The sequence below is a fragment of the Atractosteus spatula genome, chromosome 3 (genome assembly GCF_055471065.1).
Source record: "Atractosteus spatula isolate fAtrSpa1 chromosome 3, fAtrSpa1.hap1, whole genome shotgun sequence".
Taxonomy (NCBI): Eukaryota; Metazoa; Chordata; class Actinopteri; order Semionotiformes; family Lepisosteidae; genus Atractosteus; species Atractosteus spatula.
The window spans coordinates 56953180-56969810 of NC_142708.1; the positions used below are offsets into that span (position 1 = coordinate 56953180).

At 35.3% G+C, this 16631-nt stretch overlaps 1 protein-coding gene across 1 annotated transcript in view; it reads right to left on the reverse strand.

Moving 5' to 3' along the window:
• Positions 1–1114: 1114 nt before the first annotated feature.
• prlra (prolactin receptor a) overlaps positions 1115–16631 on the reverse strand; it is a 35445-nt gene continuing 19928 nt past the window's right edge. The window contains exons 3-9 of the mRNA XM_088911683.1: positions 15878–16010; positions 12718–12887; positions 9454–9617; positions 6879–7020; positions 6087–6183; positions 5362–5431; positions 1115–4743 (exon numbers count right to left, since the gene is read on the reverse strand). Coding sequence (XP_088767809.1) covers positions 3772–4743; positions 5362–5431; positions 6087–6183; positions 6879–7020; positions 9454–9617; positions 12718–12887; positions 15878–16010 — 1748 coding nt within the window. The 3' untranslated portion in view covers positions 1115–3771. The remainder of the gene's footprint in view (positions 4744–5361; positions 5432–6086; positions 6184–6878; positions 7021–9453; positions 9618–12717; positions 12888–15877; positions 16011–16631) is intronic.

The window sequence follows — 16631 nt, forward strand, 5'->3', positions numbered from 1 at the left end:
AACAGAATAAAACAACATTACACTGCTGTCAAACTGTTTTTCAAATTAGTTTCATTGTATGCAATTATGGGAAAAAGGGGCTGTTTTGGTGGTTTGTCACAATAATATAACTATTATACACAAATTTAATAATTTAAATATGACAGTATGCCCTATTTTAAAGCCCATTGATGGACAAACAGATGGTATGCACTATGAATAACCCATTTAGTACAGTGGTTCCCAGTCCTGATCCTTAGGGAAAACTGTGTCTGCAGAGCTCTGAATCTGCAATGTCAATGGATGCAGTTAAGTGATCTGCTTGCTTGTTTCTGCACTTATATCGGTCCTAAATGTCCAAAACACAAAGTACTTTCTCTAGCAATTTTTCTTCTGCTGAAGTCCAACTGGTTATAATTTTGGTACCCTGGGCGAGTGGAGCATTGAAAATCAAATTGAAATCAATTACTGGAAACAACATCAGACAACACATCAGTCCCTTAGCCTTATAGTGTATTAACCTCTTTAAAATCTAGAATGGCAATGAAAAATATCTATTAGCAATGCTGAAGCTTCTACAACTCAGCCAGAGCTTATATTTCACAAAAACAAACACCATTACAAAGCAATTAATTTCATTCCTCTGGTAAAGCACCATTTTAAACGTTCTTCCTAATTGATTTCTTCAAACTACCTGTAATTTGTTAAATCCCTGCAAAGATTTCGATTTAGAAAATCTTGTTGTTTGTTCATTTCCAGTCACACCTAGCTGTAAATGCTTCAACTAAAGATGTGCTAAAACTTTTATTGAATGCACTCTGCTAGGCAATACTTCATGTTTATAGCAAACAGCATAATCACAGTTTATCCTATGTGCTTGGTTATGGAATGCTTTTTTCCTAGTGTACTCCATTTCAGTACATGTACAGCTGGATTGTAGAACATTTCAATACAGCAACACCAATAAATCACAGCATAATTCTTATTCATAAATACATTTTCTATATATACAAATTGAACAGATTATTTATTAATATACATATATACACAACCACATTATATAAATGTATTAACAATCTAAAAGATGTAGGATGTAGAAGATTTTTAACTGCATTACTTTTGACGCCAAGCTTCATTTGGTATTGGAACTTTTTTATTAAACTCTAAGTGGTACAAATGCTGTTTAGAACAAAGGAAAGTCACATTTCCTTTTTGCTTTTCTTAATAAAAAAATAGACCTTTATACAAAAAGAGTGTGCTATCACCTTTACCATCTCATGCAATGTGTTTTAGGGCAGTTTGTTTTATTATTTACAATAAGGCAGTAAAAATGCTTTTCCAACATTAATGTGTTGAGAGTGTTTTGTCCAAAGTTCTCAACCTTGGTCTGATCAATGAGTTAAATGCCTACAAAGCTTGTATATTAAGCTTATAAAAAAATATAAATGATATACAGTATATGTATTTATTTTTGTTCATTGGAATTTATTAAAATAGCATGCCTGAAAATATTGTCATTTTAATAATTATTGATTAGCTTTTTAGTACAAATTAGTACAAAATTGTATTTATTCGCAGTATTTACAATATGTCTCTGCTTAAATAATTAGGACTGGTGCAATTTTAAAAAGGCTATTTTGTGCTTGTATCAGAGCATTTATATGGGGTGTTTATTAACCAAACTTGTGAGATTACTTGGAAGTCTTTAATATGTATGTTTCTGAATAATAGGTCAATATTAATAAATGATCTCCATGAACATCTAAAGTCATCCTCCCACTACAGTAACACTGGAAACATGGAAACTTTTTATATCTGAGCCAACCCTAGAAACTAGAAAGCAGGTAAAAACATTCCAACTGGTTAGCAACAAAGGTTGTACAAGTACAGGTCATCTTCCCAGCTCTAATCATAAAATGATCATGATAGGGGCAAAATGAAATCCACAAAGATACTTACAGGAAAAAAAAGTTAGCCTTTTCCTATATGTACAGTATCTTGAAACTACATGTATGAGACTGTAGGTGCCTTTTGGCTTATGACACTTCATGGTAAGTGTAAATGTACATTTCTATGCCAGGATGAATTAAAATTCCCTCTGGTGTGCCAACATGTATATGAATGCAGTGCTTGACCTGCTTTTGACATAATTGGTTTTATTCCAATTATTCAGTTATTGTGGTGTTTCCAGTTACTATATATGGATTAGTACTGTATACTAATAAGAGATTTAAATGTATACTTTACACCAAGAAACGTTTTCTAGAGTAACATTCATATTCCATCACCTGCAGGACCTATCATGATAAAAACCAAGGTAATTAGAATACTAGAATATTGGTATTTCCCTTGATTGGAACACTCAGAATTGATTTATTTTATTGGATGTGTCAAGACAAAACTGAGAAATAGACAAATCATTCTACCTGAAAAGAACACTGTAGTTTCAGTTATTAAGTAAGTCTCAGCCATGCTGCCTCTATTACTGATACTTTAGTAGTTCGAGACAAGCCTTGTGTTACATAGAATGCCTCTGACTTCTGTCTGGTTGAAAGAGTTGACCACCCTCCAATGAACAAAGAGGCTGCTGCTCTAGAATAGAAGTGGAGATGGAGGAGGGGTGGGGAGTGATCACATCTAGAGTAAGCCAGACTTGCGTCTATAGTGATGTGATAATGGGTGACTGGTACAAAAAAGGGGCTTGTTTCCTTTCCAATCTTTGAACACCACAATTTTATTTCCTGCTTGGGACTTCTTTCATTTCTTATGGGATCAAGGGCGATCTGTTACTCAGTAATGCCATTTTTTTCATGCTACACTATACCTGCATGGTTTTTTTATTCAAAGTAAGAGGATGGCTTTGTAATGTTTCTGATTAAGCAAAAAGTCGTCTTGAACTGAACGGGAGGACCAACCAACCATTGTTCAATCTGTAAATAGCAGATGAGTAGTAGTTGGGCTCAGTAGAGTACAGTAACTGAACCTCAGATGAGTAATTTGAATTTAACAAATTACAACAAATATAAAATCAAACTTGATTTAGTGTTGTGTTTCACTGAAATATATTTTAAGCTTTTCGGGAATTAAATTTTCTGCTCATGAAAGAAACAGTGGGGGTTTATCAATTGCTGCTCTTGAACTCATTCTTTCAGAACTTGGATAGTTACTAGCAACGAAACATACAAAGTTACCAAGGATTGCAGATCACTAAAACAATAACATCTATTATTGAATCTTTTACTGGCATTGAAAAACAAATCAGGAACTTGATTGCACATCTTTTCACACACACGCATATAAGTTCACACAAACATTTTACTTGGAACTTACATATGAACTAAATCAATTTTCTTCTTTCAGAAAGTAGACATTTGTCACATATTGCATACTGTTTCATTGTACAGTGCATAAAATGTACACAAATCCTCCAAAGAAAACTATTTTCAGAAATCTTCTGGCAATTAAATGTCATGGTATATGCTGCAGTTTAAGGAATACGATAGGGATAAAATGTCAATTAAGTTAATGTATCACACTGTAAAAGCCAACGATGAAGGATCACTAGAAATAAACATGGTGCAATCAGAATTTCTGTATGTGTTCAGATGAAGCAAATTCAGAGATGTGTCTCCACAAATCATCCATAACATCCATTCTTTTTTAATGGTGTTCAAAGAAAAAATGCTTTTCTTTTTCCAAAGTGCTACAATTTTTTTGTTTTTCACTTGCGGCCTCACAAATAAGCATGCCAACAAAAGAAGTGGTGCCCTCTCCCTTGAGCGACGGAAAGAGTTAATTGAAGGCTGTCTCCACATAGCCATTTGGGGCAAGCTGCAACCCCTCTTGAGTGGGAGAAGCAGGGATAGTGTTTGCTAATTTCCCAGGCTGCCATTGAAGACAAGGGTTTTCCACTGTGTCTGTTCTTTCCCGACCTTCATCAGAGATATGGGTTTCTGTATCCCTTTGCAGCAGAAGCACATTTCCGTTTGCAACTCCAATCACCTTGGTGTACTCTTGCCCTGTGAATTGAGGTGGTAAGGCCTCATGTCCTTCCTTGGATTTTGGCTTCAAAATCAGGATGTTCTCCTGGTTCACTTTCTGAACCTCAACATATTCTACCATTTTGGACGGTGGGAAGGAAGGAGCTTCAGTTATTTGGCTCCCAGTGACCTTCATATTGAATTCACTGTAGTCCTGTAGGTTTCCGTAGCCTGTAGAGGTTTTGCTCAGGCGGATTTCAGTGTTGTTCTCCAGCTGGTCATCTTGGCTTATCATAGAGTGGAGATTGCTGGTAGTGTATCCTGGCCTCTGGATTTCAGGGAGAACGTGGTGGGATGGTTTTTCATGGTCATGAAATGAAAAGGCTGCTGGCCAAGTCTTGGTCTTCCCATTAGTGGTTTCAGTGTTGCCCAGGTTCCCACCTGGGCTCCCATTCCAAGACAAGCTGCCACTTCTCTCTTTTGTGACTTCGCCATGGCTGCCTTCTTGTGCAAAACTCCTGTCCACCTGGCCTGTTACCTTGGACTCAGGGCGCTTTTCCAAGAGAAGAGTATGACTGTCACAGCTCCCCCGGCCCGAATCGTTATCTGATGTACTCTTGGCTGGATTCATTTTACACTCCTGATGATCTTTCACATTCATCACCAGCTCCCTCTTGTCACTGTCGTCCACCTCCAAAAACTCCACAAGCAAATCCTCACAGTCGTTGGTGGGAGGGAAACCCTGGCTGACCAAAGCACTGAGCATCTCTTCAGATTTCCCACTCTAAATACAACACGGCAAAAAAACAAAAGATGAAATAATGTTGTGAATGTATCTAATGTGGAGCTCTACAGAGCATTAGTGGCAAAGAAAAATATTATATCACATCACTGTCTGAGCAACTACACTAAATGTCAAAACAACGGGCTATTAAATTCCTGGTTGCCGGATACTGAACTGTTTCTTTTGTCATTGGGTTCATCTTCCCAGCTGGTATTGGGGTCTTGGTTATGACTGTTCATATGAAATTTTAGCACACATAAGTGATATTTAATTTTTTCTACTGTTCGGTTTTGAGCAGTTCCAGTTCAGAAATTGCAACATAAGTTAAGGAAGACTATTAAAACATGTGCCCCATTTTTTAGTAGGCACATTTTATCCCTGAACTAAATTAATCATATTGAATTTACTTTGCTTCTATTTGTATTGAAAGGAGAGTAATGCTGATCTTTCAGAATTTGTACAAATGTTTTACAAAACAATGATTTGCAAAAACAAATTGGCATATTAGACAAGCCTCCTGATTTTCCAAGCATTATTCTATTGATAATAAAGTGTGTTATTTCTTCACTTATTTTATGTAATGGAATAATTCAATCCCCAGCAATGTCAGAAACATACCTTAAGCAACTGTGTATCAAATCCTTTAATCTTTGGTCCAGGGACTGGTGGCAACAGGTAGCGTTTCACACTAAAATAAAAAGAAAGGATGTTGCTGCAGCTTCCCACTTCTATATCTGCATTCATCTCCTCTAAGTAAATATTATTACAATTTCTTATATTAATTTCAAACATCACTTAAATGCAATGACAAAGACAATGAAAGGCATCCGGAGGATTAAATGATAATCAAATGATAAACATTAAACACATAAATTCATTGTAGATTTGCTAACCTTTTGAAATAATGGAAGCATCCACAATTTCTAGATTTTTATTTAAAAAACCCATTCATGGTTTCTATTTTAAGTTTTTTAAATTCTAAAATGACTCAAATTGCAGATTTTCAGATCTGTTTCAGCAAGTGTTGGACCACCAAATACCACATCTTGCTTTCACCCTCTGACAGTAAGATGGACAGTTAGTGGGAAATGAAACAAGACCAAGGATCTCAGGGCCTGCAGTTCAAGGATCAAGGTGCAAGGTGCATCTGGATTGGTCTTCATATTTGTAAATTATTTAATTTTGTGCATCAGAATGCTATTAAGTGAATGTGAAAGTGGTACTGTATATATTACTCAACAAGAAAACAGAGGAATCAGCAAATGATCTATTTTTTGGAGTGGGTGTGCCCCTCAAGACATACTTTAACAATTTATAAGGAAATAACCCAATATTTTTCATACCTGTTCCGCTTAATAGTTATTGTCCATATTACTATTAGAAAAACAAATGCCGACAGGATTGATATCAGTATCCACATGGATCTGTCTCTTTGAATGTCTGCAAACAAAAATATTTAGAATGAATTATGAAAATGGAATATTCTTAAACTACTTAGAACATAGAACAAATCATGGAAAAATATTATTTTTTTCTCCTAGCTAGTTTGCTTTTAGCAATTCAGATTTTTCTCTTGCCCTAACTTGTCTGCAACAGAAATCCTAGTCAGTGGCAGATAAGTCCAGCACAATATATTCTAAACACAGATATATTGCAAAAATATTGCAAATTTACCATGTCACACACAATAGTTTTGCAGAAAAGCTGTGCATTAGACCACTGAATCTGCTTCACTTTTATATAAAGATATCCCTCACCAAATGAAAATGCATCAAAAGAAATAACCCTTGAAGAAAATTAAGATTTATTAATGAAATGGAGATTGCAGGTAAAGTCTGTCTTGCACCACAGTGATTCATTTTTTAAGTATACTTCTTACTAACTTGCATATCATTATGAAATGAGCATCCCATGGTATTACTTAGAAGCACTAACAAAGGCAATATGAGTAAGCTATATAAAGCTTAACAGCCAGGCTATTACATTAAAAAATTCAATTAAAAAAAAATGATTATAGTATTAATACAATTTTATAATGAGTGACATAAGGTAATTAATTGAAAAGGTCAAAAAAAGATTAAGCTGCAAGGTACTGTAAGTCATACTGAGTCTAAATAAATTGGTTTTGGACTCACAGTCAGGGATTTCAATGTAGGCAGTGGAACTCCATTCACTCCAGTATCCATGATCTGGTTTACATCGAACTTGTACCATGTACTTCTCCCATGGGTGCAGACTGAAAATATTGTACTGTTTCTGTTGACCAGCGAAGTGTTCCTGTCAGAAGAGAAAAAGAAAGGTAATCAAGTAAGGTCAGCAGTGTTAAAAAGTTCAGCATTTCTCCACCTCACCATTTATTTGTATTAATATTTTATTATTTGGAAGACATTAATCTAGCTTGAATCCTTTGTATTAAAAGGAAAGATATCTAACCAAAGATTCCTAAGAAATGCAAAGATGTTTCTGATGTAATTTTAATGGTGTTTTACATAACATATTGGGCCACAAATGACATCATCTTGTACACAAATAGGTTAGTGTTGTCTAGGCTGCTAATGGTTCAGTAATCCAGTGAAGACTGTTCTTGCAGGCATTTAAGATCTTGTGAACTATAAACTGCAAATAAATGTAAGTCTTGTCAGCTCTCTAAATAAGGCTTAAAGCTTACTGCCCGCAGAATGTTTTCATTCAAAAGTGTCCTCTCACTTGATTTTCTTTAATAAAACATAAACCTGAACCAGATAAACTGTAGGTTTGTGTTAGTGGGATTGTGACTTGAAAGATAGACACAGTAACTTTAAGTATGTTAAGAGCAGTATCTTAAAATTAAAAGCTAGAAAATGACTAGCATTACCATATATCTAGTTGTTGTACTGGTCTATGGCAGATGTAGTGAAGATGGAGATTTCGTAATGACTTTTGTTTCTTTTAGCAATCATTTTCAATTTTATGTCACATAAGAATTCTCCAGGAGAAAATAAGACAAAGTAGTTGTGTATGTATAGTTGTGTATCCTTTATTATTGTTTTTGTCATGGAAAATATTTTTTGCTACTTTTGAATTTTGCCTTTCCAGAGAAATACTGTCAGGAGTCTAACAGGAGTAATACTATTTTGCCCTTTTCTATTATTCTATTCTATTATAATATAATATATAATTATAATAATATATTCTATATATTATAATTATATTATATTATAAAAAATACATGTATGTTGCTTTAAAATCACTTTATAAGGAAGGTTAACTTTTATACAGATGTAGTATTGCACAAGGAATAATGGGATTAAATACTCCAAATTATTTTATTGCTAAAGACCTCAAATAAAATTAAGACTTTATATGAGAAGGCACTCGCTGACAGTCCAGAAATACATTATTTAAAATTGCTTATAATATCTCATATTTGTATTTCTTTTGTATCTGTAATTTGTATAGATAGAAACTGTTATTAGGGCTGCACTGAATGAGAGGTTACTTTTTCATGAAACATTAATTTAATGGTGGTAATTCCCATAGGCACTGATGTTCAGTGAGTTCAAATCCTCTGACCCACAATAAAGACAACCCATCCATTTTGTAAGTGCTTTATCCAATAATACAGTGTTGCAGATAAAGCAGAATCCCAGAAGCCAATTAACCTAACTCTATGTCTCTGGACTGCAGGCAGAAATAAGAGCAGGGTTAACACTTTGAGAACTTATAAACCCCAACCAGATAGCACGCCAGGTCTGGAATTAAACCCAGAGCCCCAGCAAAAATAATAAAAATTACAACAAAACCATTGAAAATTCATAAGATGAATGTCTGTCACAAAACAACTCAGGCTGACCAGAAGCAAGCATCAGCACTGCCAGATTAGACGCAGGTGTGACAAAACAGCAAGCCTTAATATGCTGCAAGCCACATGAGCTCAAGTGCCAGAGTAAAAATAAATCTGTAACTCAACACACTATAATGAAAGAACCTTTGGTATGCAAAATTCTAAAATATTATCTTCAGCCAGTGAAAGAAATAATATAGCAAAAACCCTATTATTTCTATCAGCTTTATACTTCCAGAAAGTTACATGGACAGGAATGACTTTGTCCTTTCTGATCCTGTCAATTTAACTTCTTTTCCCCTTCCATTTCAAATTTTAATTTGTAATTTCTATTCCAATTAAAAAGTATTGATACAAACACCAAATGAAAAATAAAACTCACAACGGATTGTTTCGTAGAAGTTTTGCTTACACTGAGTGTTTCTATTATTAATTGGGCTTAGTTTTTTAAAGTGCAGTGACAAACACTAAAAAAAAGTCTAGTTTAGTTACACCACTAGTCCAGTTTATGCTGTTATGTATTGCATCAAGTATTGCATTAAGTTGATGTAAATGTCATTTGGATAAAAAAAATGAATAGGAACAACATGTAAGCCTCCATAATTATTTTCCCCAAAATTGATTTAAATAACTCTTAATCAACCAAGATGCCAATTCTGGTTCACCTAGAGGTTTTGAGAAACAAACTACAAACAAAGGCCATCTGAACTAATGCCGATGCACTAAACAAGGTTGGGGAACTGCAATATCTTTCTGAAAGTGCCTCTTCTTGCAGAATGTTAGGCAGTGTAATGAATGTTTCCTTACCAACAACAGTACTGCATCTTTTGCAATGCAACACTATATATTGTGCGACCAAACACAGTACAAAACACAGTTTTACATACCTCCCATCTGTCCTCTTTCTCTCTTTTGACTCGAACCTCATATATAAGTGTGATCCATCCCGATTTGGTGTCAGCTTTGTGAGGGGGTTCCCATTTTACCAAAAGGCAGGGGTTCTCTTTGCTCTGGAACTCCACTGTCACGTTCTCAGGTGCATGTGGCTGGACTGTAAGACACATAGCGAAACACAATTGTGGTGGAATCATGTGTTTACTGAATTTGCAAAGTTGGAAAATAGCCAGCCTAATAACCATTTAAAACAAAAGTCAATTTTTATGTTATAGGTTGTATCTAATATGACCTGATTTTCAGTGTAATTATCTCTGGAACCCTTTTGTTTGTATTTAGATGCAAGATGGCCGAATAAGCAGAATAATTAATCTATTAATACCAATCCACCTATTTCTATGGAATTAGAAGCTTTTCTTTTCCCTTTTGTGTCTATGGTGAAATGAACATTACTCTGATTATATTGTAGGTATATAATTTGTCCTTTTATGCTACTAAGAATAAATGATTCCAATAATTTTGTTTCCAAGACAAAACTACTTCAGAATGTCCATTTGAAAATTGGATACAATGGAGAGTGCACAATTTTAATTTAAAGCAGTCAGGTTAAGGAGGTTTCTATTGACAAAGTAACATTTGGCCTGTTTTGAGACAACAGTGCATTACACAGTACAACCAATACTTAAAATTCAAAATCTGATCATTACCAGGCTTCCTACTTTGACAAACATCATGAACAGATATAAGGAAGAAGACTTCAAACTTAATTAAAGCCTACTTGAATGGATTTTCAACTCCACCTCAAAATGTGTAAATAAAACCTAGTGGCAAAATCACCCTTGAAATAATTGTAAATTACTCCTTGTGACTTACAGTATGTGCATCTAATAACTAATCAACAAGGTTGGAAGATTCACCTGCTTCAAACTGGACTACTACATGTTTTTATTCTTTAGGTACATAATAAAATAGTGAGCTACCTATAAAATTTACATATGTGAAGAACAAAAATTTTTTGATTAAAATATGCAGGACAAAATACATGTACCACAAAGCTCGTTCTTCAGAGCCACACCTTCTCTAGTAAAATATTCCAAAAGGCAGTTACATAACGTGAATGGAAAACTACCCTTTCACTTTCCACTTTTATAGTTGTTTAAGTAAGGATTGGGATCCTTCTGATATGTTACTGAGCTGAAACGTATTTAAAATTAAAACTTATTTAAAGGAGACACTTTAAATAGGACTAGAGGAAAAAGCCATCGGCATAAAAAATATTGTGCCCTTAAATTGCAAAATGTTGCTTCATATGTTTCTTTACAAAATGTTTATTTAGACAAAAAATCATAGTGTTTATTGAAAAAAGGTGGTGCTGAGTGCTTCCAGTCAAACAAAAGCAGACAACTGGCCCCTAGGGCTATAAAGGTTAGGCATCACACTTGCTTAGATAATGGAATATCACCTCTGCTGGAGGTGAACTGCTGATAGCTCAGGATCAGGCACTGATGTTGTTTACAGCAGAAAAGAATGAGGACAGGTGCTATTTAAAGTAAGAAAAACTGGGACCTGCTTGCATTTGTTAAGAAAGCTTGAATAAAATTTAGCCTGGACAAGGGAACAGCCTTGAGTTCATATACACAAATGTATATGAAATACAATGCACACATAATGCAGTAGTCTATATGTTAGATAGATAAGAAGGGTTCATGAATCTTTTTTTACTGTCAAAACTCCAGAAACGTACTTTTGGTTTTGAATCTTGGAAAAACTTATACTACCTCCAACTTCAAATCTGCCTTATATGGAAAGTGTTTTAGGATCTTTTGAAATGAAAAGTGATGTATATATTTAAATTGATAAATTATTATTTATATTATGGTGGCACAGTGGTTATCATTGCTGCCACACAGTGCTGGGGCCCTAGGTTCAATTCCAGATCTAGAGTACTATCTGTGTGGAGTTTGTATGGTCCTCCTATGTTTGTGTGGGTTATTTGCCTTTTGGGAAAATTGGCCCTGGTGTGAGTGTATGTGTGTCTGTGTGTGCCCTGTAATGGACTGGCATCCTATACAGGGTGTATCCCACCTTCTGCCCGCTCCTAGTGCTCCCCCACACTATCCCCCTGTACTGGATAAACTGGTTTAGAAAATAGATTGATTATTTTTATTATTGATCACAGACACATCCAAGTAAGCGGACACTTAATAAGGAATTAAAAATCCATGGGATTTTTTTCATTTTGTCACTCTTTGTTTTAATTGTCATGCACCCAGTCTCTTAACAGCACCCAAGTGGATGCTGCACATTGGTGGTGGTGGAGGAGAGTCCCCATTTCCTGTAAAGTGCTTTGAGTGGAGTGTCCAGAAAAGTGCTATATAAGTGTAAACAATTATTATTATTAACAGGTATGTTTACTTTTCAGGAAATGATGCATTTTATAAAATAAACTTAATCTTTAAAGACATTTTTTCTCCATTTCAATTTATTTGTATTTTCTCATATTTTCTTTTAAATGTTCTTTTTCTGTTGAATCTCTGTAACTTGGCTGCAGAAAACTGCATTTGCGTCACAAATTCAGGATTGTATTGCCAGTATTTATTTGCTTTGGTCATCCATCTGCTAAGGACTCAGCACAATTGCTCCTCAAATCCTAAATGTTCAGTCTATTATTTCCTGTAATATAAGAGGCTAACAAACACAATACAGTAGTACCAGGCTGCTCATAAGGCTTAAAACCTGTTCATCTTCATTTTCATAGCATTAACTCAGCTAAATCTATGCACCTTGAGTCAGTAATTTTCCAAATCTTTTTTTTTTAATTATTTTTCAGGTCAGCCTCCAAGGTTCACTGCTGTACAGAAATACACCAAGCACCATAACTGACTACATGAGCTGTGCATTGTGATCCAATTTAGCATTAGTAAAGTAATCCCTTTCAAGCTTACTTAACAGAGGCATAATCCGGTGAGAGATATGACAAAAACAGAACACAAACAACACAAAATATGGTGGTTCATTAACTATGTATGAACTATGTCTGAACAATGTATGTGTCAGCATCCAACATTTTAAAATAAATGTCTAATTCCAATAGTGTCATATTTAAAGATGTCATTTACATTGTTATATTTTGTTCAGGGCACCTGCTTGAGACAGTTATATCTCACTAAACTAAACCACTAGGACATTTTAGCAAAAACACCCACTGTAAAGTCCCTTTAAATTAATATAAATAAACACAAAAACAGGAAACCTACCATTATATGCAACATCCACATCCAGTGGGTCAGAAAAGCTCCTTCCCAGCGCATTGGTAGCTACAACTGTAATGTTGTAGTTTACCCATATGGAGGTGTGCTGTTTGTTAAAGTAACAGGAGTTTTTTCCAGCAGTCTTGTAGTCAGGACACTCATAGACTGTGTCAGAGCTGCAGAGAAAAGTGGAAGGAGATTGCATCATTTACTAGAGAATTGACAAAACTCTAGATTACCGAAGATACATTTACCAAAGGATTTACTCAAGATTATTTTCTGGTCACCAATGCCCACCTGCCTGCAACTGTCCTATGTATCCGATACCTTATTTAGGCTTCACCACTGAAACAATGTGATTTTATGCTTAACTTTTACTTTTAAGCATAAACATGTTCTTATAAATTTGAATACCTCTGCCTTAGATCTAACTTGTATGCAGCAAATATTCCATTTATTTTACAGTAATACAGAACTACAAGCATGATAATAAGAATACATATGACATATTAAATAACGATTACAATAGATGTAGATACTGTATACATTTATTACTTTACTGTTTAGAGTTTATTAGATTATCACCTGCTAGTAAATTTTGCTCAGTCTTCATGTGAACAAAGGCAGTACTTAAGATGGTTACCTTAGATCTTGTTACTCCCAAAGAGAAATCTTGGAGGAGCATAGGAGTAGCAAGGCAAATTAGAATCACCTTTTTCATCAAGTACATTTCATGTACAAGGAATTTACTTTGTTTTACATAGTGCAGCACAAACATTTTACATATGCCGTCCACAAATGAGACAATAGACGTCATCAAGAATTCTGGTTAAGCAAAAACACAGCCCTAGGAAAGAAGCTGTTTAAATACCACGTGGTTCTAGTTTTAATAGACTGGTAGTGTCTTCCTGAGGGAAGTTTTTGAAACAGTAGGAATCTGGGTTGGAGGTGACATCGGCTATCTTTCCTGCCCATTTCTTTGCTCTAGAAATGTACTGATTATCAATGGAGGGCAGATGACAACCGGTGACCCTCTCTACAGTGTGAAAAACACACTGCAGTTTGCCTTAGGCACGTGCAGATATGTCAAACCAAACAGTTAAAGAGTCACTTAGAATGCTCTCAATAATGTCTCCGTAAAACTGTAATTCACTGTAATTCGCTCCACAGTTTTTTCAGTTGGGAGCAAAAAGTACACTTTCTGCTATGCTTTCTTTGTGATACTGATGATATTCCTGTCCCATATAATGGTATTTTAACATTCCATTATGGATTCACTGCACATAAAGTAAAATAGCTGTAGCTTCATGACAAGAGTTAAAAATCATTTATTGCACTGTTTTTTATTCTGTAGACAGAAGTCACAAAGTACATTGTTCATTTAAGAAAGGCAACACAGCTTAGCGCTGGAGCATTGGATTCAATTCCAGGGGTGCTGCCTTTGTGGAGTTTGTATGTTCTCTTTGTGTTTGTGTGGGTTTCCTCTGAGTGCTCCAGTTTCCTACCACAGTCCAAAGACATCCTGGTAGGTTAATTGGGTTCTAAAAATTGCCCCTGTGTGTGCCTTGCACCTGTTGCTTGTTGGGATGGGCTAGGTTCATTGTGCGCCAGTAAGTGTTCCACATGACCCTGTACTGGAATGAATGGTTAGAAAATGGATAGATGGAAAATGAGATATATATAACAAAACATCTTTTAATTGGATCTAGATTTTTGGAATATTTATTCATAGTTTGTATATGGAAGAAGTCTATTGGAAAGGGACCTGTGGTTTATAATGTAAGGCCCATTGCCAAATACAGATACTTGCACTAGCTAGAATTGTTTTTTTACATTCCCGGAAGCTGATCAGTCTGTCTGTTTAAGCATATACTGTACATGTATTAAGTCTTTGAATATGAAATACTGTTTTGGCCTCCCCATTCCATATATTATAACTATCACAATACTGTATTTGTGAATGGCACAACTGGTGTAGATATCTGTACACTTTAAGCATGCAAATGACTCATAGAAACATGTTTCTGCTTGGATATAAGGAATGGCTGTCAAACTGGTTTGCTCCTCTTTCTCATGTGTGCACGTGTGTGTTGGGGGAAGGGCAGGGTGTGTTGTCATTTTCAACCTATTCAGCAGGTCTGTATGATAAAGTAAAATTTTACATACAATATTAGCTTATTACAATGCAGTACGTATCTGTCCTTAAAAACATGCATATGAATATGTGTGTACTCATACACATACTATATATATGTATATATAGTGTATTTATGTAGTGCATTTTGTAGAAAATCATAAACTTTAGAATAAATACAGATTGAATGTCTTGTCGTCACCTTGAAAGAAGCAAGCTTGTCAGATTTACTGAGCTGAATTATCTCTCCATCGTGCTTTGATTTTATTGTACGAAGTAATTGAACCCAGTAGCCTCATTATTTACATACGTCTGCACCTGGCATTAAATATGTTTGGTTAAACAGTGGCCACATGCAAAATCTAAAAAAGAAAAGGAGTGTCACAACCTTTCTAAAGCAAAGCTAAGAGCCCTACTGCATGGTTAGTCTTTACAACGCAAATGAGAAAACACTGTACTGACTGTGTTCCTGACTGCAGATGAACAGAGATTTATTCACTTTTAATTAAGAGTCCCACATGACAAACAGATTAAGACTGGAAAAGACCTGTCATTTTTTAACTCCATATGAACCCAAATGAATTTTAATCAATCTCTCCAGGTAGATTTACCTGATAGATCCATGATAGATTTATGAATTTGCAATAAATACACCTTAACACCCTACTGCCTGAAAATAACATAAAATCTGTAAGGCACTGCAGTTTTGAAATCACCCCTATTGTAACTTTATTTAACAGTCTCTAATAAATAGGGGCAACATGGGAAAGATTCACAGAGCCCTTTAAGAAGACTGACGCTTCTAATTAGCCAGAAAAAAAGTTATTTATTTCCACATTTCATTTGCTTCAACATAACAAAGGGTGTCGTCTGGATTTGTATTGTGAATGTAGCCCTGCAGTTTAAGCAAAAAACCCAACTGTGAGCTTCATATGAGTGTAAAATAGCCATCAAATAAGTAAGCTTATGGTTGTGTTTTTCTTTAAGAAAAATTACCAGTAAAACAGAATTACAGATTTTAAACTGACTCACCCCTCTTTTTTGTAATATAGAGAGTAGTTGGTAGGCAACCCTCCAGCAGATCCCGGTTCCCACCAGCAGGTGAAAGTCTCCTTTTCTGGTGATCTGCAACCAAGCAATACCGGCTTCCCAGGAGGCTCGTGACCTGACACAACAGCAGGGAGAAGGTACAATCGGTTAACATACAACAGCAGTTTTACATCGATTTTCATAGATTTTACATAGTCGAGTGCAAAGGTTATCCAAAGACAACCGGTACTATAGGAGAACACTGGTGTACCAACAATGCATTTATTATATTACACTGTGAAAATATAACAACTTGAGCTACAATTCTGATGTGTCTATTGTGTTTCAAAACAATCAGCCTCTGAATATCGATTAAAACAGATGATGAAATCAATCAATTTCTTTAGAGCTGGGGTGGGCAATGCAGGAACTGGAGGGCTAGTGTGGCTGTAGATTTTCTAAATAATGCACCAGCACATGAAGTGCTGGGAGTAGTTGTTAAATTGGTCCCATTAAGCCAATAAAGAGCTGAGCTGAAATGAAAGCCTGCAAACACATGCCCTCCGGGACCAGGACTGCCCACCACTGCTTTAGAGAGTTGGTTAACACAAATTCTGCCACTATGGAAAAGACCAATGATTGATATAAATTGTAAAACTGGTGGTAGAGAAATTATCTGTATTAAAGATAAATGTTTAATTAGATTGCAGATTTCTCAAAGGCAATTAGTGTCACAGATGAAGATTACAGGGCTGCG